We start from the raw sequence: 23,595 nt of genomic DNA on the forward strand, positions 1-23,595 counted from the left end.
GTGTTTGACAAAACAAGCAATCGTGTTGACAATATATGTTAAGTTGTCAATCTCACCTTTATTCTTGCTGGATGGGTTCGGAGCCGACCTTCAGCTTTGACTCTGCCTATACCAAAGCTCGAGAGCTATTTTTACCGGCTCGAGGCTACCCTGTATCCCACAATGCTAGGCGCTAACTACCCAGATCTCATTTGCCGCTTACAGCTGCGAGGTGCGTTTCTTACCGGCTCTGCAGGTTGGATTTTATCATTCTTAAATTTCACCTTTTTAGTCAGTTTTTCAGGTAGTTTTTTGTTCGCGACCTTCCTATTAGCGTCCCTCTTAGCTAATCTTTCTTCCAGTCCCCCTTAATCCCGTAATTCCTAACCCCCTTCTTTGGTTAAAAGGTTAGGCCTTTGGGCCCATTTCCTTTTCTTTAATTGGTCAGGTTAAATTGTTGCGTGACTGACTTAGTTGTGTTAAAGGGTGTGTGTGTGTGTGTGTGTGTGTTTTTTTGTCCTTTTCAGGATGTCTAAAGACACCAGGGTCTCAGGCTTCAAGAAGTGTGACTCGTGCTGTCAGAAAATGTCCCTGACAGACAGTCACACTTCTTGTGTTTATTGCCTGGGCCCTCTGCACCTGCAGGACTCTTGTTCTGTCTGTCATGCGTTCAGTCCGAGTCCTGCAGGAACGCAGAAATAAGTTAATTTTGAGGGGCTTATTAAAGCCTGAAGGTTCCCCGACCAAGTAATAGTCGGGGAAGCCTTCGAAGCCATCCAAGCCGTCGGCTCCGTGTTCAGAGCCTTCGACTGGGGCTGCTATGACTGCGTTTACATCGGCTCCGGCTGGAGCCGATCTTTCTAAGACACAGTCTTCTCCATCGGCTCGAGCCAGAGCCGATGTTTCTAGGACTCAGTCGGCGCCGATAGTTGCTTCGGCGCCATCTGCCAGCCATAAACGGCCCAGGTCTCCGTCCTTGGAATCTGTTCACTCGGCTCCGATATCTCCTTTACTCTCTGAGCGGAGCCATTGAACCCATTCCTTTAGGTCTTCCAGGCTCTCGGACCATGACCTCGAGAGGGTGGTTAGTAGGCTTCTTAAGTCTCCGGCACTAGCCCAGATGCTCAGTAGCCCTTCTCAACAGACAGTGGCTATTCCCACCCCATCTTTGATTCCTCCTCCGACTCTTCCCCTGAATTCAGAGCTGGAGCTTGTCGGAGCCATAGCCGTCGACACGTCTGAGCCGATACCTCACCTTTCGGCTCCGTCGTCGGCTCCGGTCTCTTCCATGGTTCCATCCTTGGAGTGATCCGGGCGCATGGACTTCCTCGTCAGCTCCGAGGGGGCGAGTGGCATCGGACCCTTGTCTGACCCCGTTCTCCCTCTCGGAGCTTCGGTGCTGGTGAGTTTGGCCCCGACATAGGCTTCGGAGCCATCCCTCTTGGTGCCGGGAGGGGTCCTTATCTCTTCGGAGAAGGGACCTTCTACCCTGCCCGATAGGGGGCGCCTTTGAAGTCTTGAGGAGCGTGCTGGCCCCTGTGCCTGCTCCACGGTCGGCTTCCTCAGCTCCTCCCTCTGTAGTGCCTGCTACAGTCTCTACCCACCCTCTCATTCCTGACCATAGAGATCCAACAACTCAGGTTTCCCCATTGGGAATATCCTCCTCTTCCGAGGTTTCCCCTGATCCGTCAGGGGAACCCCCTCGGAAGAGGAAATGTAAGAGGAAGCATGTGGACTCCCCTGAGTCCATTATATCGGATACCGACTTGGATGAGTCGGAAGGGTCCCCTTGGTCCCCCTCTGAGGATGTCTCTTTTTCAGACATCCTTGAGATCCTTAAGCAGAGGGGGGAACTGGTCTACCCTTAATCCTTCCGAGGACGAGTCGGTTTACCTAGAGGCGTTTGGCTCTTGCCCTTCCACCTCCTGGGTGTCTCCGCCTTTTGACCCCCTCATGGAAGTGGTGTCACGGAAGGCATGGACAGCCCCTGATACGATGGAACCTACCCCACGGAGGCCTTCAAAATTCATAACAGCTCCTTTGGACAAACAGTTTTTAGCCAAGGGTGTCCCAGTTGATGCCAGGGTGGTGGCTGCAGCCACTAAGAAGGAACTAGCTGATCCTTCAGTACCTGTCCATCCTCCTAACAAGGAGTCTAGGACTATGGATAGGTACAGCAAGCGGATGTTTTCTTCAGCGAACTTTGTCATGTGGTCACTGAATTATCTGTGCTACTTCACCCGCCTTCAAAGAGACATGCTCAAAGAAGTGGGTGAGGTCCTACAGGATCCAACAGCTGCAGGGTCTCAGGACAAAATCAACTCCCAGCTGGCAACCCTGAATTCCATTGTCAACTCCTCCATGTGGCTTATTTCCTATGCGGCTGATGGGGCGAGTAGAGCTGCAGGCACAGGCGTGGCCTTAGGCGTCACGCCTGGATGCGGCTTTGTAACTTTGCAGACCTCTTCAAGGTGTCCTTCACTAACTCCCCCTTCGACGGTTCAGCTTTGTTTGAACCTCAGGTGAAGGATACTTTGACCCGATGCGAGCAAAAAGGCAAGACTCTCTCTGCCGTGGGAGTCCGTTTTTCCACCCCGTCTAGACCATATCCTAAGGGTCAGAAGGGTGGGAAAATGTGGTTCCGTAAACCACAAGAGGTCACGCCTGACGCAAGAGGTCAGTTCCCCTCTAGAGGCGGGGGGAGGGCAATAACAGACACCGCCCTAGGGGCAGAGGTGGTCCGCAAAATCCCGGAGAAGCTGCCCGACTGTCTGCCTTCGGAGGCAGTCGGGGGAAGGTTATCACTGTACCTAGAAGCCTGGCTTTCACTCACCCAAGACAAATGGGTACGATCGATTTATATCCGAGGGTTACAAAATTCCCTTTATCCACACCCCAACTCAGCAAAAAGGACCCCTTCCAGACGTTCCACCCAGTCTAAGGGATTAAGCAATACTAGAAATATCAAAACTGCTAGAAAAAAAGAGCTGTCCAGCCAGTCCCCGCAGACCAACAAGGATCCAGAATCTACTCCAAGTTCTTTTTGGTACCAAAAAAGACAGGGGACTGGAGACCAATATTAGATCTCAGCAGACTAAACAAGTCTGTAAGAAGAACGAAGTTCCGGATGGTCACGCTACAGTCCATTCTACCCTTTCTGGTTCAGGACGATTGGATGTGCTCAGTAGACCTTCAGGATGTGTACTACCACATCAAGATGCACAGGCGCTCCAGGAGGTTTCTCCGCTTCCGGCTAGGAGCCAGTCACTATCAGTTCAGAGCCCTGCCCTTTGGTCTCACTACAGCCCCTCGAGTGTTCAAATGCATGGCAGTGGTTACAGCACATCTGAGGCGTCAAGGATTCTAGGTGTTTCCGTACCTAGACGACTGGCTCCTCACTGCCACCACCAGGCGTCAGCTTCTCCTCTCCAGAGATTACACTATTCATACTTGCAAAGGTATAGGCATCTCCATAAATTTCGAAAAGTCTGCCTTGTCGCCTTGTCAATCTATTACCTTCATAGGCGCCACCTTGGATACAGTCCGGCTCTCTGCAAAACTAACCGAGCAAAGAGTTCTAGATATTTGCAGGCATGTTCACATCCTCCTTCAGAACAACAAAATCCAGGCCAGGGTTGTTCTGAAGGTATTAGGTCTAATGGCGGCAGCCATTACTCTACTTCCCCTAGCTCGCTTTCATATGCGGATCCTTCAGTGGATGCTTTTTTCCCCATGGTCCTTTCAACAGCTTCCAATGTCACACAACATCTTAATAACCCTGTCTTGCAAGAAACACCTTTCTTGGTGGATGATCTCCCCTCAAGTCCTTCAGGGCAGACTATTTCTTCCTTCTCCCCCAGTCGCCACGGTGACAATCTCCCCTCAAGTCCTTCAGGGCAGACCATTTCTTCCTTCTCCCCCAGTCGCCACGGTGACAACAGATGCCTCCCTGATCAGGTGGGGGGCATTGTCAGGGCAGGACAGTCCAGGGCACATGGCAACCTTTCGAGTGCCGCCTGCACATAAATGTCTTGGAGATGAGAGCAGTACTTTTAGCATTGCAAGCCTTCAGGACTCTCTTCCCATCGGGACTATCGCAGTTCAGACGGACAATATGTCCGTAGTGTGGTACATCAAAGTCCTATCCCTTTTGTCGAGAGGCACTCAGACTTTGGCAGTGGGCGATCTCCTCTCAGCGGTTTCTGATAGCAACGTACATTCCCAGGAAGTCCAACATCATTGCGGACAGGTTGAGCAGAGCCATTCTCGTGCCACACGAGTGGTCTCTCAAACAAGCAGTAGTGGAAAAAAATTTTCAGAAATGGGGTCGACCTTGATGCGATCTTTTTGCTACACCTCAAAACAGCAAGTGCCACGACTTCTTCACCCCCCCCCCCCAGAGACGCTCTAGTCCACAATTGGCCCCGGGGACTTCTGTATGCCTTTCCCCCCTTTCCATTAATCACTCAATTGATTCAGAAAGCTACTGCCTTGAGAGCCACCCTGATCCTCATTGCTCCTTACTGGCCTCGACAGATATGGTTTCTGTTCCTCCATCATTACCTCTTGCGGCAGCCCTGGCATCTGGACCCAGTGCCTGATCTCTTGACCCATCAGTCGGGACAGCTGCACCACTCCCTCCAAACTCTCAACCTCACAGCTTGGTTTCTCCAATTCCAACCCTAGCCAGGCTTCCCCTTATTTCCCATTCTGTGTGTGACATACTTATAGCTTCCCTGATGTCATCTACCAGAAGGATTTATGCCAGCAAGTGGAAGTGTTTTTCCTTCTGGGCAGGAGCTAGAAATATGGATCCCTTTACTGCCCCTATCCAATCAGTCCTATACTTCCTAGCCGAACTGTTTCACTCAGGGTCTTCTTCCTCCACCATCAGAATACAGTTAGCGGCTATTTCGAACTTTCATGTAGGCTTTTCGGACTCCAGTATCATGTCCCATAAGCTTTGTAAAACTTTTCTTAAGGGTATCTTTTTGCTTAAGCCCCCGATCAGACACCCCCCCACCGCAGTGGGACTTAAATTTAGTTCTAACTTCCTTGATTCTTCCCCCCTTTGAACCTGCGGCTTCATGCTCCTTGAAGTTGCTTTCTTGGAAGACTCTTTTTCTAGTCGCCATAACATCTGCGAGAAGAGTATCAGAACTTCATGCCCTTTGCATTCGTACACCTTATCTAGTTTTCCATAAAGACAGTGTCCCTCAGGACTAACCCATCTTTTTTACCCAAGGTTTCTTCTGAGGCGAACCTAAACCAGACTATTGATCTCCCAGTTTTCTTCCCCAACTACTCCAACAGAGCAGAACAAAAGCTGCATTTTTTGGACGTTCATCGTCAGCTCCGTTACTATCTGGATAGAACCAAGCAAGCTAGGAGATCTGACCAGCTGTTCCTATCTTATGCGGCAGGGAAGAAAGGCACTCCAGTTTCCAAAGTAACCCTTTCGATATGGCTGGCCTCTGTGATTACTTTCATCTATGACCTCAGACGCCAGAACTACCGTCAAGGCCCAGGGCTCACTCAACCAGAGCATTAGCCACATCAATACCTTTTCAGGCTAGAGTACCAATAGATTCCATTTGTGCAGCAGCCACATGGGGCTCTCCTCATACCTTTATCTCTCATTACAAATTAGACATGGCCCCCCGAAGCCAGGCTAATTTTGGTTCCACCGTTCTCAAGAGTCTGTTCCAATGAGCCACCCAGGGTGAAGGTGCTAGGAACACGGTCCCATCCAGCAAGAATGAAGGCGAGATTGACAACTTAATATTGAGAAGTTATGTACCTACCATAACGTTCCATGTTAGTTGTCTTCTTCTCGCCTTCTTTCTTGCGTCCCACCCCCCCCCCATCCCCCTAGCCTGGACAGACCTAAGGATCCTTGGGGGTCTTCTTTTTGCCTCAGTATTAACCCCCTTGGCTATCTTTACTGGTAGCTATAGGTCTAGGTGACTTACAAGTGAGGTTTCCTCTTCTCCTTATTTGGAAATCAGAACTGCTATGGTTTCAGCTATCAAACGAGATCTGGGTAGTTAGCACCTAGCATTGTGGGATACAGGATAGCCTCGAGCCGGCAAAAATAGCTCTCGAGCTTTAGTATAGGCCGAGTCGGAGCCGAAGGTCGGCTCCGAACCCATCCAGCAAGAAAGAAGGCGAGAAGAAGACAACTAACATGGAACGTTATGGTAGGTACATAACTTCTCATTATTTGGCTTTGTGGTTTGTGTGGAGCAAATTGATTGGAAAACTTTAAATTGCGTGGCAACTTGTTAGTGTGGACTATGGAGCATGCTATTACTGTTTTTTGCAAAAATGGTGGCAGTGATCAACCAGGTATTTTTGGCAGCTCTGGCTTTATGAAAGTTGTAGGGAGATTGGAAGTTTCCATTTTTTAGGCCTGATTTTACCCCCACACTGGATGTCCCTATTTTTGGAGGTAGACTACATGACCAACATACTAGTGGCAACAATAAAGAAAGAGGACATACATTTTGCATCTCCTTGTTTTGAAGCAAAAATAAATGACCTTGTGTGGCAGAATTTTGCAATTCAGTTCACTAAAGTCGTCAGATCCTACAGTACCTCTTTGATAACGCACATATCTTTTCCGTAATTTTTGTTGCTGTTTCTTTAACTTTGTTGAGTACTATCCCACATTCCTACTTGAAGCGGGAACAGTTATGTATTATTTGGTATTCAGATTTAATGCTTATTAGATGTCCAGATTTTTAGCTGGATGTGTTTATGTTCAAAGGGCCTTTATGCCTGTTTTCAGTGTCTGTAGATAGAGAGGTATGAAGTTATAACATATAACCATCAGATATCGTGGCTATAATTGCTTGGTGAAGGTTGTGGTTGGCTGGATCCTGTTGTCATTTGCTAAGTTTATACAGTCATTTTCTGGCTTTGTAAGACTAATGTGCACTTGTGAGACATGAGATGGGTTATTTATCTGGATACCTGATATGCACAGACCGATTAAGTATAACTGTTGTGGCAGTCTTCTATGGAGGAAAATGACTAGTTGCCTGCCACTGCTTGTGGTTTTGGCTTTGCAGGACTAATGTGATTATATCAGGCAAAGTGCAAATTTTTAATGTGTGGTAACTGTTTTTTGGAACAAAGGTGAAATACATTACAGGGTCATCCTCTTTTATCACAGTCAAATGTACAAATTGTTCACAGACATGGCTATAGCTGCTTGGCGGGTGTTGCCTGTTTGAAAGTAACTGACCCTGTTGTCATTGCATCTGTCTAAAAGTAAAAGATAAATGCATCACAGAATACCTAGATCTTCATAACTCGGGGAGGGGGGGCTGATGGCTGCCACACACCAAGTTTATATAAGTGGATTTTGACAGGAGTTTAATGATTGTCTCTGCCCTGAACCCCAGCTAGTCTAAAACTAGCCCTGCTCATAGGTGTACACAGGAAGTCGCTATACTTACATTCCTCCCATACCTCAGAGGTCATCTTGTGTTGAGCTTGGGACAGTCTGGTCATTATTCCTTTAACTTTCCTCGCAAACTTCAGAGGGGTGCGAGGGTATATGAGCACCACAGAGTCTCTTGAAGTAACAAGTGGGAATCATTTTGAAATCTTTTTCCCCACATAATCAGGTGTCATGTGCAAAATATGTAAATAATCGCACTGTTTATGTATAGGTTCATAGGTAGATACTAGGCTATTGGCCGTAGGGGGCCTGTACAAGCCTAGCCAAAAAGGTAAACTCCACCAATAAACTGAAACATCTTGACTTGTAAGTAATAAACCAAACCAGCTCCAGGAAAACCTAGTACTTTATTGGACCAAGCACTCGAAACAACAGTAGACAAAAACAACAAAAAAATTTTTCATTAAGCGCTTTCACCCATTGTAACAGTTGGGCATCATCAGAGTAAAAAAAAACATTGGGCATCATCAGAGTAAAAAAAAAAAACGTTTGAAACTTCAGCTTTTAAATAAACTCAAATACACACGCCCCCTGCTTAAAACCAATCGCAGCTCTAAAACAGTCAAACAATTAATGTATGCATTTATAAATACAATTAAGTGTAATTAAGTAATGTGTACTTCTAAATATATTTATACTAAATAAATAAATGAATGAATAAATAGATGAATCACTATAATATATGTATAAACTGTTAATAGCAGCAAAAAAAATTATTGCCTTCTATAGTAATCTAAAATATATCACTTTGTAAAACAAAAACATTAACAAACTAACATTCCATATGAAATCAAGCAACCTGAACCCCAGTTACAATAAACTAGAGCGGTCTCTAAATAATATACTATAAATTGTTTATAAAATACATTTACTATAAGTCGAAGTTTATAAATGCATACATTAATTGTTTGACTGTTTTAGAGTTGCGATTGGTTTTAAGCAGGGGGTGTGTGTATGTGAGTTTATTTAAAAGACGAAGTTTTAAACACTTTTTTTTACTCTGATGATGCCCAACTGTTACAGTGGGTGAAAGCGCTTAGGGAAAATGTTTTTTGTTGTTTTTGTCTACTGTTGTTTCGAGTGCTCGGTCCAATAAAGTACTAGGTTTTCCTGTAGCTGGTTTGGTTTATTACTCACTAGCCAAAAAGGTACCCTGGCTTTCACCACCCAAGAAAATTATTTTCCTGTGCCCCTGTCAAGCAGAACCACAGAAGTGATCCCCGGGGTGAATTTCCTATTACCCATCCAATCATCAAGATTTTTCTTGGAGTGCTAATGAGGAGCTCTGTTTGACATAGATAGGTAGTCTGTTCCAGAGTATGGGAAGTCTCTGGGACAGGAATCTATCCCTCCAGCATGTTCTGTTTATTGTAGTGATAAGGTTTAGGTCCCTAGAGCGTGTAGCTCGGAGGGATTGGGATTTTTTTAAGTGGAGCATGTCCAACAGCTCTGGGTTTGACATAGCTTTGTATGTTAGGCAGAGATCGCCTCCGAGTAGACAATATGCGACGGAGTAAAGCTGGAGTTTTTTTGAGACAGTCTGCATAAGGCATCTGTTTGAGGACAGTAATCCTCTTTGTGAGATATTTTTGCGGCCTTTCCAGTTGTTGTAGATGTCTTGTGAGGTACATACCAAAAGGGGCATTGTACTCTATAATGGGTCTAATGAGTGATGAGTAGAGGGGAACAATGACCTCTTTTTTTTTCTGGATGAGAAACTTTCTGTGATAAGGTGTGCCACGAAGAAGGATTTCCTGACCACTGTGACAATGTGATTATCAAAGGCGAGACTACTGTCCACCTGTGTCCCAAGGTCTCTTATCACACTTTCGGTGTTAAGTAGACTACCGCCTATGTGGTAGTTCATGGGTACAGAGTTTTTACCAAAGGGGATGGCAATGCACTTTTTGGCATTGAGCTTGAGACCATGTCTTTGACACCAGGCATCTGTCTCAGTGAGGCCCTTTTGTAGGATGCCCACATCGTTAGAAGTTTCGATTATGGCTCCTAGTTTGTATTCATCTGCGAATTTAGTTAGCCAAAGACCTTCTGTGTTAGCCTGTACTTCAGAGAAGTATGTCTGAAAGCAAATGTCTTCTGTTTCTTTTTTCAGTTTTTCCTCAGTCTGACATCAGACGAGTATGCAGAAGGTGGCTGTTTTTTGGGGGGTAGAGGGTGAAGAGACATGCTTTATATAAATATGTCAGCAGCAGCTTGAAATATGACTGTGGGCATTGTGCCTTAATTTTCATCCCAATTTAACAGATGTACAAAGTGACTGCCTGATGTTCTTCATCTCACATTGCTGCAGTCCTTACACTTGGGTATAGCGCTGTCCTCGGCGGTCATGGCGCATTAAACTGGCGCCAGGCGTCAGGGTATAAATGCGCATGACCGGCGTCATATCCTCAGTCTTTTTGGTCGATGCAGAAGCAAATTTGCCGAGTGCAGGTTGGCGCCCTGAGATTTTCCAAACCGAGTTTCAGACCGAATCCAAGTTGGCAGAATATTTTGGTTTTTCTTGCCTCAGTATTTTACGGATGTCAGAAAAAGTAAATAACTGTATTTCTTGCGGAAACAGATACCACATAGGGACTACCACAGCTTGTGTATACCGTGTTTAGGGCCTTGGGTGTTCCTCTTGCGCTAGATTTAACAAGCGTAAGAGGAGCGGTGCAATTACAAAATGCCGTCGGATGCTCGAAGCGCAAGGACAAAACACCTAGGCCTAGATTAGAGGCACCAGCCGACCCGGACGTCGGATCTTTAGAGGGCACGGTTGTGCCAGAGGCCCAAACAGAAGTTTCCCTAGAGTCCCAGGGGGAGACTTTGTTGCTACAGGATGTGTCTTCACAAGAGGTAGGCCAGGCTGAAGGGGCTTCTCAGGTGGCTGTTCTCCCCTCTCTGCCTAAGGTGGTTAGGCCTTCCCCTACTGTTACAAAGGCTTCTTCCAAGAGTAGACCAGGTTCAGCTGTAGCAGGTGCTCCTCCTAGTACTTCAGGCCCTGTGCCCAAGAGACATATGCTTAAGATGGCTGAAGATTTAATTACTCTGATTAGGGGTTCTATGCCCCCTCCTGACAAAAGGCCTAGGGTGGATCCTGAATTTGGGAATTTTGAACAGGATTCTGATATTTCTGAGTCTTCAGCTGAGGATTTACAGGAGTTTTCTCATTATTCTGATTCTGATGTGGATGACTCCACCCCTTCTGCTTCTCCTCCTGAGGATTTCTCATTCTCAGAGACTCTCCATGCCATGAGGGAACATTTTAAATGGGAAGGTCAGGATTTCTCTGATTCCAGGAAAAGACTAAGGGAATTTTTGTTTTACCTCAGCATAGGCCTTTAGCTATACCCCTGTTCTTTCTGTGGTGGAAGATGTTTTGCAGAGGCTTCCCTTAACCCTGATTCTTTACCTCCCCTGTTAAACCGGACAGATACTATAGGGTGCCTGAAGCTCACAAGTATCTTTTTAAAAGCCCTAGGGCAGATCCAGAGACAGTTACTCAGGGGCCTAAAGGGGTTAAGGCTTCTGTGGCTAAAAATCCAGTTCCTCAGGACAAAGAGGCAAGAGCTTTAGACAGATGGGGTAAGAAAGTGTATACTTCCTCAACTTTAGCCATGAGGGCTTTAAATTGTCAATTCCACATGCTGAGATATCAAATCTATCTCCTTTCACAGTTAAAGTCTAAGGTAGATGCTCTGGCAGAAGGTATTGAATGTAAGGAGTTACAAGATCTGGTACATGTGTCTGAACAGGTGGGTAAGCATTCCTTACAATGTGGTTTTGATGCTGTACAGGCCTCTTCCAGGGTGGCTGCCACTGGTACTGTCCTTAGGCACGCCTGGTTCACGGGATCAGAATTTAGCTGAACATGTTAAGTCAAGGATCTTGGATGTTACAATCTGATGTGTTGTTTGGTTAGCCTGTTGAAGCAGTTTTAAAGAAAATGGAGGACAAAGCTAAATCTATGCACACTGTTAAAGATTTTTACAGGTTCAACCACCAAAGTTTAGCAGAAACTGGCCAAGCAAGGCGTGGACATACCCTTCTTATGATTCCCAGTCTAGGGGTAGGTCTAGGCGTGCTAGGGGCAGAGCTCAGGGTTCCTTTAGATCCAGGACAGGGGCTCACCTGCACAGTCTTCAGGGGAGGGCAGGGGTCAGCCCTTTCCAGACCCAATGACCTACCTTTTCAACTGCCAGAACCTTCAGCACCTTTAGGAGGAAGACTGACACTTTTCAAAGAGAACTGGAGTTTAATTACCCAAGACAGATGGGTATTGGATATCATTCACCACGGTTACAGATTTTATTTCCATACCTTACCACCGTTCAAGGGCATGCCAGATATTCCCCCAACACAAATTGGAAGCTCACAGACAAATATCCATATTGACACAGATAGGGGCCATACAACGGTGCCTATGGCAGAAAGGGGCCTAGGAATTCCTAGTGCCAAAAAGGGGAACACGTGGAGACCAATTCTGGATTTGTCTATCCTCAATACCTTTCTGGACATCCCCAAGTTCAAGATGCTGACATTGCAACAGCTTTTACCCCTCCTGGGCAAGGATCACTGGATGGTAACTTTGGATCTCCAAGAGGCTTACCTTCATGTCCCTATCACTCTAGGCTGCAGGAAGTATCTGCTGAGCTGGGGATTCACACTATCAATTCTCTGCATTGCCCTTTCCCCTGTCCACTGCACCCAGAGTATTCACAAAGGTCCTGGCTCCAGTGATAGCTTTTTCAGGCGGAAAGGAATACAGATTTACCCTTATTTGGGCGATTGCCTGATTCTGGCTCAGGGCAGGGAACTTCTACAGCATTTAAAGTATGTGATAACAGTGCTAAGATGCCTAGGGTATTCTGTGAGCGAAACAAAGTCCAGTCTAGTACCCTCTCAGGACATGTGCTTTCTGGGTGTGAGACTGAATACAGCAACCCAGATGGCCTTCTTGACCCCGGACAAACAAAAGAATCTTTCCCTTTACTTCCAACAACTATCACATCAGTCCGGGCTGACTGCAAGGACAGTCCTTCAAGCCTTAGGGTTCATGGCATCTTGTATTCTGGTGCTTCCCAATGCCAAACTGCATATGAGGAAGCTACAATGGTATCTCAAGAATCTATGGACACAGCACTGCCACGATCTGGACACTGTCATTCCAATAATACCTTGCATCCAAAAGGAATTCTTGTGGTGGGCTCAGCAATGTCACCTAAACAAGGGACTTTCTGTGACCCGGCCGGAGGCAAGTCAGATTCTAACAACAGATGCCTCAGACAAAGCTTGGGGGGCTCATCTCAATGGAAAATGGATACAGGACAAGTGGTGGGGCAGACTACAACCTCTACATGTCAACCTAAAGGAGATGTTAGCAGTCCAGTTTGCATTAACAGCCAGGACAGGTGTTGATTCTAACAGACAACACAACCGTCATGTGGTACATCAACAAGCAAGGGGTACACATTCTTACCCTCTATGCAGACAAGCAATGATTCTATGAAACTGCTCTCAGTCTACAACTGGATCTTCAGGCAAGGTTTCTGCTAGCAGATGTGTTAAGGAAACTGGATCCTCAGGTATTTCAGCAAGTAACAGTGTCATGGGGAACACCAGACATAGATCTGTTCGCTTCTCCTCTAAACCACCAGCTGCCAAAGTTTTGCACAAAAGGATACACCAGGCAGCTTGGAAAGCGGATGCTCTTTCTTTCAGTTGGAAAAATCTTCACGCCTTTCCACCACTTCCTCTACTTCTAAAGGTTCTGCTAAAGGTAAGCCAGGACAAACCAAGAATGATCCTAATAGCTCCAGATTGGCCCCGACAGCATTGGTACCCACTACTGAGAAATCTAATAAGGAAACCACCGTGGCCCCTGCCTTTGATTCCTCAACTGTTATCTCAAAAGGACGGTCATTTACTCAATGTCAAGCTTCACACTCTTCATCTCACAGCATGGCATATCCTGTTTTAGCTAATAGCAGGGCTCAACTTCCTCAACAAGTTTTGAATGTGATTATGGAAGCTAGGAGACCTAGTACAAGGAAAGTGTATGACAAGTGGAAGAGATTTTTGCTTTGGAGTGCAGCAAAGGGTGTGGATGTTTCTGAGCCTGACTTAAGTGTGGCTCTTTTATATCTTACTGAGTTATTGGACAAGGGTTTGTCCTTCTCTTCCATTAAAATTCATGCTGCAGCAATTTCAGCTCACTATGACTGTGATCCACCTTTGTTTTCTCATTCTTTGTTCAAGCAATTTCTCAGAGGGCAAAGAACATAAGACCTCCAGAGCTCCTACTCCAGCTTGGGACCTCAATTATGTGTTGGAAAAGCTCACTCTGCCACCTTTTGAGCCTGCAGCTACGGCTGAGTTAAAATATTTGTCATGGAAGACTGCTTTTTTGTTGGCCATTACCTCTGCAAGAAGGGTTTCTGAATTGCAGGCCCTTATGGCTGTTGAGCCTTTCTTGATCTTCCATAAGGATAATGCCTAAGGTGGTCTCAAGTGTGTCCTTAAACCAGTCTATTCATTTACCTACTTTTATGCAGACCCCCAAAACAGGGGAAAAGATCTTGCATACTTTGGACGTGCACAGACAGTTACGCTACTACTTAGATAGGACTAAGGGTTTCAGGCAGTCAGTTGTTTGTTTCTTTTGCTTTAGGTACTCAGGGCAAGCCTGTGTCAAAGCAAACTCTTTCTAAATGGATTGGGTTTTGCTATTCTCAGCATGGCGATCCCAACAGGGATCAGACACTAGGGCTACTGCCACTTCTACAGCTTTCTAAGGACATTTTGGAAGCAGCTACTTGGAGTTCAGTACATACTTTCTCTAAGCACTACCACCTTCCCCTCTACTCTAAATCTAGGGCTGGGTTTGCCACTGCTATTCTACAGGGCATTTTGACAGCTCCTGCTTCTATTTGATTTGCCATCCTCCCTTACCTCTGCTTTGGGAATCTACCCAAGTGTAAGGACTGCAGCAATGTGAGATGAAGAACATAGTACAGTTTTGTACCTACCATAAATGTAGATGTTCGAAGATCCACATTCCTCCCTCCGTCCCTCTGTGTTTAGGGGTGGTTGTGTGGTTAGGTTAGTACTTTATTAGATAATTGTTAAAAGTTGTACATAGTTTGGGTGTGGGGGTGTTTAGTGTTTGGTGACTTTTTGATTTTACCCTGTTTAGGGTCTTCTGACATCTGGGGCAAGAAAAGACTGAGGATATGACGTCGGTCATTTATACCCTGAGTGTAAGGACTGCAGCAATGTGGATCTTCGAACATCTACATTTATGGTAGGTACAAAACTGTACTTTTTGATGTGTGGGTCTACGGGGCAGGTACTATTCTCAGATATAAGATATGTATCAAAAGCATTTGTCTTCCTAGTTTATTAGAACACAACTTATTTCCTTGAAATAAAAAAGTAGGATTGAATTTATTTTCCACACATGATTTTTGTTCAGGCCATCATTGTGCCAAAAGGGTGGAGAAAAACTTCTAAAATGTACCTCAGAAAACCTATGCCTCCCAGCTCCCAGACCCCCAGCTTAATTTAGTTATTGCAGTGTAGTCTTGGTCAGTTAGAATGTGCTGAAAGAATGCAGGAGAAAAGTGGAAAAATAAGACTAAACTTCCTTTTGTCATATTTCTTCCAGCAGTCACTAGATGACAAAGGTTAATCAAAAAAAAGTATAAAATGCACCTCTGGGAATCTAGAACCCCCATGGCTTCTGACCCCCAAGCTTAGTGCATTTATTTCCTTCACAGTTATTAGAATGCAGTCTTGCTTAGCTAGAACATGTTGAGTGAATGAATGAATGAATAAATAACTGCAGGGAAACAGTGAAGACCAAGATATACTGAGAAAATAATTGTAATCTGCAATGTGAGTATGCCCAAGTGACTTGTGCAAGTGAGGTGTGTGTGTGTGTGTGTGGGGGGGGGGTGGGGGGGGGTGCCACTTTGCCTTTCTGGCTAGGGCAACAATTTACCCAAGACCAGAAGGTCATCTGGATGTGTGTGCTCCTTAGATTTGCAGGACACGTACTATCCTGTCAAGATGGCAAGTCAGCCCAGGAAATTCTGTTTCCAACTAGGCGCTAGTTTTTCAGTTCCGAGCACTGCCCTTTGGCCTCAACACAGCCCCCAGGGTGTTCAACAAATGCACTGAAGTTGTGGTAGAATATCACAGGCTTCAGGGGTTCCAGGTATTCCATTGCTTGAATGACTGGCTCTTCACCTCATCAACCATAGATCTACCGATTTAGTCCAGGGATGACTTGATCCATCAAGCAGTGAATTATGGAAATACAATTAATCTTACCAAGTGCCAGCTGACACCTACACAGATGAGACTTCATAGGATGCCACCAGGTCTCAATTGCTCACATAACCAGACTCCCCCAATCTGGGATGTTATCTCTATATCAGACAGCTTCAGAGGTTCTTCATCACCCCCCCCCCCCCCGCAAAACTTGTTCATTGGCCATTAGGTACGATGGCTGCATCAATCACACTAGTGCCTCAGGCACAATTCTAAATGAGAACTCTGCAGTGGACACTTTCATTTCAGTGGTCTTTGAAACCATGAGAGTGTGGCAGTGGGCAGTGTCATCCTGACACGGGTCTATATCTATCATGTGAGTGAATCGTACAAATTGCGAACGCTCATAATATCGAACATATCAGACCTCAAACTTCCTATTGTGGGGGGCTGCGCCCCACATACACTCCACTAAATATATATTCCAACTCAGAGATCACACTACAGTGAGGAAAGGGCAAATATCCCATTCTTCACTGTACTGCGATCTCAGCAAAAGCACTTCAAGGTCCAGTATGTTCGATATTATGAGCGTTCGCAATTTGTGCAATTCACTCATATGATATAGACCCTCCTGACACTTTCTAATCGTGATGCACATCCCAGGGACTCCAGTGTTTTAGCGAACAGATTGCGCAGGTCTGTTCTTCAAACCCTTAAGTGGTCCCTCAAACAAACAATAGTGACATTGATTTTCCATCATTTGGCACCAACCTTGCAATATTTTTGCTTTTTAATTTAACAAAAAATGCAGCAGTTACTTTGGCCTGATGCCTCCACAGAGAATCACCGAGGATTCTCTGTTCAACTTTGGGCCCCAGGGGTTTGCTTTATGCTTTTCCACCCTTCCCTGTAATAACATTTCTTCATAAAGCCATGATGTGCAGGGAAAAGGTAATTCTCATTACACCTTTTTGGCTTCAGCAAGTTTGGTTCCCCTTTCTCTGGACTCCTCTGAAATATCCTCTGTAAGTACTGGACCCATGCCCAGACCTTTTCTCTCACCCATCCTGGCAACCTCATTGGGGTGTAGAAACCTTGAAGTTGATTGCGTGGTTTCTCCCATTTTATTGGTGGCTAGAGATGCCAAGCTATCTTCTCCAGTTTTTTTCAAATTTTATTATTCTCACAAAACCTAATACTAGAAAGGTCTACTTCAGAAAATGGAAAAGATTCACTAGATGGACTTCTCCAAAGATTTGATACCTTTTTCAGCTGCTCTTCCATCTATCTTAGACTTCTTAATGGAATTGTTTCACAAAGATACTAGTTTTTCAACTATTTAAGTCTAGTTAGTCACCATTTCAAATTTTCATGTAGGTGAGGATCAGACTTCCATTGCTGCTTTAAAGATTTCCAAAAACCTTTTTGAAGGGCATATTTCTCTTAAGACCTCCATTTAGGGACCAGTTCTCCCTGTGGGATATTACTAACATGCTACAGGCAATAATTAGGGTCCCTTCAAGCCCACATCTAACACCGTTTTTGCCACTCACTTTTACTACTAGGATTTCTGAACTACGGGCATTGTCTTGCAGACTTCCATGCATTGTGCTTCTTAAGGATGGAGTGCTTCCTACCAAAAGTGGCCTTTGAAGAAAATCTTAATCTGGTGATCAGTCTACCAGTGTTCTTTCCTAATATTCAAACAAAGGAGACTATATTCTACATTTGATGGATGTTCATCATCAACTTGGGTTTTTATTTGCGTCATACAAAGGACATCAGAAAGTCAGACCAGCTCTTTATCTCCTACTTAAAAGTTAGGTTGGGGCAGGTAGTATCTAGGTAACATTGTCCAAGTGGCTTTCCATCTGTCTCTCTTATTTATAGCAAAATGGGAATAACTTTACCTGGCAAACCAAAGGCTCATTCTGCTAGAACTATGCCTACTTCCACAGCCTTTTTTCACTAACGTTCCTGTTCATAAGATTTGTGCTGCAGCTTCTTCCTTTGTGTCACATTACAGATTGGATGTACAGTCCACATCTTATACACCCTTTGGCTCCAGCATATTCAGGAATATCCTTTCATGGGACTGTCTGGGTGTTTTGGAAAGCTTGAGAGTCTGTCCCAACTGTTGAATGAGACAGAAAAGACCACTGGCTGCAAAGTTTGTGCTTCCCATAATGCTAGATCCATGTTGTTTTGTTCCGTCTGGTTTAACATTTCCTTCCTCATTCTCCATCCTAAATTTTCACTTTTCGTGCTTCTGGCTGATCATTTCTTACTGATTAGTGGCTTGTCTTTTGGCAGCTTTTTACCCCTTGCCAATATTCTTTGGTCAAGTCAGTCTAGGTTGTTAGGCCTGCATTATTCTGTTTGGGTGGTCTATTTATTACACTGAATTTGTTTATTGACGTTTTACTACTGCAAGTGTGGCTTGCATATATAGCTGTGTGTACTATATAAAAAAATATATATATATATATATATATATATATATATATATATATATATATATATATATATATATATATGATCAGACTACATTATGCAGTTTTCTTCCCTGTAAATATTTAAATAGATCTTGGATCAGTGTTGGTGTCTTCACCTTCCTAAGTATATTTTCTTTACAGCATGAGTTATCTCACCACCATAATTTTTCTGCCTGCTGACTAAATAGGTTCCACATATTCTTTCTGTCCTCAGTAATTCAGTCCACTTGGTGAACATGAAAGATCATTTTGTTGCTAGACTTAGTAAATTCCAGCTTCCTTGTACAAATAGCTAACCAGTCCGCTAAAGGTCAGAATGTTATTTTTTATTTATACATTCATCCGTCCTTCATTTGTTGACCGGGTTAGTCCTGTTAGGCTAGTGGCCTCTTGTCAGGGCATACCCAAGGAGGTAGGGTGGCCTAATGGTTAAGGTGTTTGCCTTACAAACACAAGGTGCAGGGTTTGAGTCTCACAAGGATAATTGGCTAGGCTTAAAATGGCTCGCAAGGGCATTTAGCTTAGTACTAATCTGTGAACCTATGAACTACTGGGAGAAGTTTTAGGGGATCGAGGAATGTCTCCTACTTGTTACAGTAATGGCAACGAGTTTTGCCAGTGATTACGAACGCACATCCTGATTCTAGTGCATTGGAAGCATGAAGTGAGGGAACAGGGGCTAATGCCGGCTCATGAGGATAGCACTATTGTATATTAAGAGATTTTGTTTCAACCAAACCTTTCTGTTGAGTCAAATGAAGAAGCTGTTGTTAGTCCTCTAGTCGGGAGGGTTGCAGGATGATATGTTGCAGGAAATGATTATACAGAGCGAACCCAAGAATGGTGGTGAAGCATTGTGAGAATAAATAATGGAAAAAAATAAGGGAAGAAGATGTAGCAGAGGTAGTAGATGGAGGTGAAAAGAAGAAAACCTATGTTGAGATGGTGACTAGTACACTGAAAGAGAAAAGAAGTGAACCAGAAAATATATATAAAAGAAAACTAGTAAGACTGCAGTGTAAGGGTGAAGCTGCATTGCAGAGGTATGAAGCATGACCGTGTGCCTTTGGATGTTACAATTCAAGAGGTAAAACTGATTGTTCTTATAAACAGATACCTTTTGTGAGGGTTTATATTACATGATCGAACGTTTAGGTTGTCGAACACCTAAACATTGACACCTAAACATCAAAAGCTGAAAACCACGAATGGCCACTTCCGAGAATTTTTTCAGTGCTGTCTTTTTCATAGTTCGAGAACACTGCATCCGTGGGACCCAACAATATCCCAGGCTGCTTTCTGAATAGCATGAAACATGACATATCAGATGGTCTAGAATCACTGTTTAACAGTGGACTCTAAATAGGTTTCTTGCCTCACAAGTGGAGAATGGCAACCATGATCCCAAAAGGCAGGCCATTAACAGACCCATTAGTCTCACTAGTCTTGTATGCAAAGCCACGGAAAGAATTATCACAAGCATGATCAGTAATGACATAGGAAACCTTTAGACACTGGACCCAACCCACTCTGGTTTCGCCAAGTGCAGGTTATACCTACTTAGCCTGGTTGACTTTTTTGAGAATGTCCGCAAAGCAATGGACAAGGACAAACCTTGACCTGACCAAGGCATTTGACATAGTACACCACTTGGGCATTGTTGATGAGCTCAAGAGGTTAGGTATAAACCATTATGCCACCTGGTGGATAGCCAGCTGGCTCATAGACAGGAGCAAGTCAGTTAGAATTAAGGAGTTCATCTCTACAAAGAAGGCAGAGACCACTCCTATTTGGCATCTACTTCTAAAAAGTCAAGGCCAATGTCAGGGTCCTCTGGCTGACCAAATTTGCAGATGATTGAAAATTGGGAGAAGTCATAGAATCCCGCACTGACTTTAAGCTCTCCAAGAAGGGTTGTCAGATGACTAGTGTCAGAGCCATGGACTAAAACTAAATGGCAAGAAATGCATAATAGTTTCTTTCAGGAAGTCAGCCATCCCTGGTAACTGCCATATTGATAAAACACCCCCTAAGATCGACCCTGTAGTCAGGGACTTGTGGACATGCAGACAGCAGTCTAGCCTATGGCCATTATGTATCTACAGTAGTAAGGATATCATTCTATGTTGTACAACATGTAAACAAAGGTATGACATCTCAGTCCAAGGAGGTCATTGTTACATTGAATTTGGCACTCATTAGACCTACCATTATGTACAGTGCCCCTTTTGGTATGTACCTAACCAGCCACATCCAACAACTGTAACAGCCGCAGAGGTTTTTCACCAAGAGAATACAAGCTATAATTAACATGCCCTATGCAGACTGCCTCAAAGTCCTATCCCTGTATTCTCTCTCCTCCAGGCTGTTAAGGGGAGATCTGTGTCTGGCATACAAGGCATCTTCAGACCCCAAACTGATGGACCTCCTCCATACCTGCAAATCAGACAGAACCAGAATTAACCATTCTTGTGAATCAATGTAGAAGGTTGTTTCATAAATCATCTGATATGATATCTGTTGTATGTATTAATTTACTTGTTGAAGTATACAAAATTTTGTTTTTCTTTCTTATTTCAGACATCGCAGAAAGAAGAACCCACTGTAGTAGCAACGGCTGTGCCAGTTTTCACATCTTCATCAGCATTGTCTTCACATTCCTCTGTTCCTTGCAGCTACCAGACATCAATGCCTGCTGGCACTATTTTATATCCATTTGGTCGTAAGAGAGGATCAGATCCTTTGCAAACTTCAGCATTATATGATGGTAAAATCAGAATAACTTCACAGGGTCCACATACTGTTTCACAGTCACCTGAAACAAATAGGTAAAGGAATTATGTGCTGTGGTTTCCAAGAGTATTCACTGTTTTATTCATTAGTTAGTTTTGTAACTAGACTAATGAAGAAGTTCTGTGTTTGTTGTGTTAAACATAAGGAAGCATAGAAGATTGCAAAGCGGTCATTCTGAGAGCATTTGAGTGGGTGTTAGATATACCATAAGTTTGTATCCTTGTAACTTTGCCAAGGGGACAGGACCCAGAGCATCAGGCATATTTGTGTTTTCAGTCAGTACTGGATAAGTAGAAAAATTGCAAGGAATGCAGGTTAAAAGGACACAATTCATAAGATTCTCTGGATATCCCAGAAATGCTTAGCAGTATACAAGATTGTAACTAGATAAAATTCACTTTTATTTATTTTATTTTGCTTTTGTTTACTGCGTTTGTCAAACTGGGTTAGTGAAAAATCTCTTTTTATTGGAGGTTATACTCCATGATGGGTCTGATAATGCCTGAGTACAGTAGCACGATGACTTCCGTGGACTTAGATGCCATGCCCTTAGTTACAGGCTGAGTGACATAGTTTTCTTACAGCTTTAGACATATACTGGTCGAAAACCAGTTTACTATCTATACGAGTCCCTAAATGCCAGACTACTAGATTTACTTTTAGGGGGGTTTTGTCAGTGAGGTAGTTTCCCTGAGTAGTCGACTTCCCAAAAGGTACTGTTTTGCGTTTCTTTGTGTTGAGTTTTATGCCATAGCTTTGGCACCAGTCTGTGTTGGACCTTCCTTTAACATTTTATTTTCTTGGGGGGGGGGGGGGGGGGGGCCGTGATTGCTCCTATCTTGCAATTATCTGCAAACTTTGAAAGCCAGAGGCCTTTGACATAAAAATAGATGCCAGCAAGGAGTGGTCACAGCATGGAGCCCTGGAGGACTCCACTGATAACTGGCCTCTTTGTAGGGGTGATCTATCAAATCCTAACTTTGTAAGTCCTGTCAGCTAGCTATCCAGAGAGTTGCATAGTGTTTGTATGCCTTTTTCCATGAGTTTTACAGTGCCTGAGTGGGATAGTGCATCAGATGCATTAGCTAGGTCCAGGTAGGCAGTATGCACCATTTTGCCATCATCCATTGCCAGGATGACCTTTTCAAAAAAGTCTACCAGGTACAGCAGGCATGACCTGCCTTTGATGAAAGCAAACTGGGTTGGATCCAGTGTCTGAAGGCTTTCTGTGTTAATCATTCCCACGATTATTTTCATGGGTTTGCATATGAGACTAGTTAGACTACTGGATCTCGGATCCGTTGGTGGTCTATCCTTGTGAATACGAATGACCATTACAGTCTTCCATTTGCATGGCACAAAGCCTGTGCAGTGACCATGGTTGAACAGTGACAGCAGAGTCCCTGACTGGTTATACGTCTGGCTGTTTAGGAGGCATCCTGGGATATGACTGGGGCCCACTGAAGCAATATTCTTGGCCTTAGAGATAGAATCTGCTTATTATTGATACTTGGAGGGATTATTTATTTATTTATTTATTTATTTTACATTTGTTTACCGGGCTAGTCCAACTGGATACATGTCCATTTTCAGTGGAGGCCCGGGGAGAAAAGCTCCTCTACAATACTACTATAGTAAGAATAAACAAAAAAAATTACCATAATATATCAACATATACAAATAAAATCTAAAAACATGTACTTTAAATCCTCAGATAGAATTAAAAGCCTTTGAGTACAATATGAGATAAAGTACCTAGTTTCTCTATTACATAGAAAAATGTACAGTATAAAAATACAAGTAAAGTACCTGGTTACTCTATTACATCTTTGTAAGAAGTTGAAAAGTAGAGATTTTATGCCTTTATTAGAAATGAAGTAATAGAAACAGTTTTGTAGAGAGTAATGTAGAGAGATATAAGAAAAAGAGAGGGTGTAGAGAGTCACATAGCAAGGAGGTACAAAAGGTTAGTCTGGGTTATTGCAAGAGCAAAGCCAGTGGTTGGAAAAGAAGAGTTTTAGTTTAGTTTTAAATAGTGGGATTGAAGTTTGAGTAGTGAGGTCTTGAGGTAGTTGATTCCATATTTTCCCAACTGAGTTTGAAAATGTGGAGTCACCTGCTGAGTTCTTAGAGAAGTATGAATCAGTATTTTGTTAGAGGAGCGCAGGTTCTTCAGATTGTTATAGGGTTTTATGAGGGTGGAGAGCATTGGAGTGTTGTCTGGGTGGTAGAGGGCTTTATGGGCAATTGTAAGTTGATTAAAATGTATTAGATTGGGTAATTCTAGCCATCCTAGTTTTTTAAGATTAGAGCAATGATGAGTCCTGTATGGAGAGGCTGTAGCAAATCTGGCAATATTGTTATATGATGTAGTTAGTTTAGATGTTATGATTATGTTAGATGATATTTCCTCGGGGGAGCTAGGAGTGAGAGGGTGGTAAAGCTGGAGCTGAATTTGTCATCCAGATGATTTGCAGAATCTCCTGGTTCCATTTGCCAACGGTTTGGCACACTTTAGTGTGCTGCCTTGAGGTTTTGGACATAGCTAAAGAAGGTCTTATGATTGTTCTTAGCTGGATT

General features: G+C 43.9%; 1 protein-coding gene across 2 annotated transcripts in view; it reads left to right on the forward strand.

The window, feature by feature from the left end:
* The window catches only part of LOC122798813, a 2,048,867-nt gene that overhangs the window by 1,761,379 nt on the left and 263,893 nt on the right, over window positions 1-23,595 (forward strand). The window contains exon 22 of one of the 2 annotated variants that reach the window (XM_044067935.1): window positions 20,803-21,050. In XM_044067935.1, the coding sequence (XP_043923870.1) occupies window positions 20,803-21,050 (248 nt within the window). The remainder of the gene's footprint in view (window positions 1-20,802; window positions 21,051-23,595) is intronic. The other variant, XM_044067936.1, reaches the window with a different exon arrangement.

Source organism: Protopterus annectens, chromosome 3.part1 (genome assembly GCF_019279795.1).
Source record: "Protopterus annectens isolate FY-2018-M chromosome 3.part1, PAN1.0, whole genome shotgun sequence".
NCBI classification, from domain to species: domain Eukaryota; kingdom Metazoa; phylum Chordata; order Ceratodontiformes; family Protopteridae; genus Protopterus; species Protopterus annectens.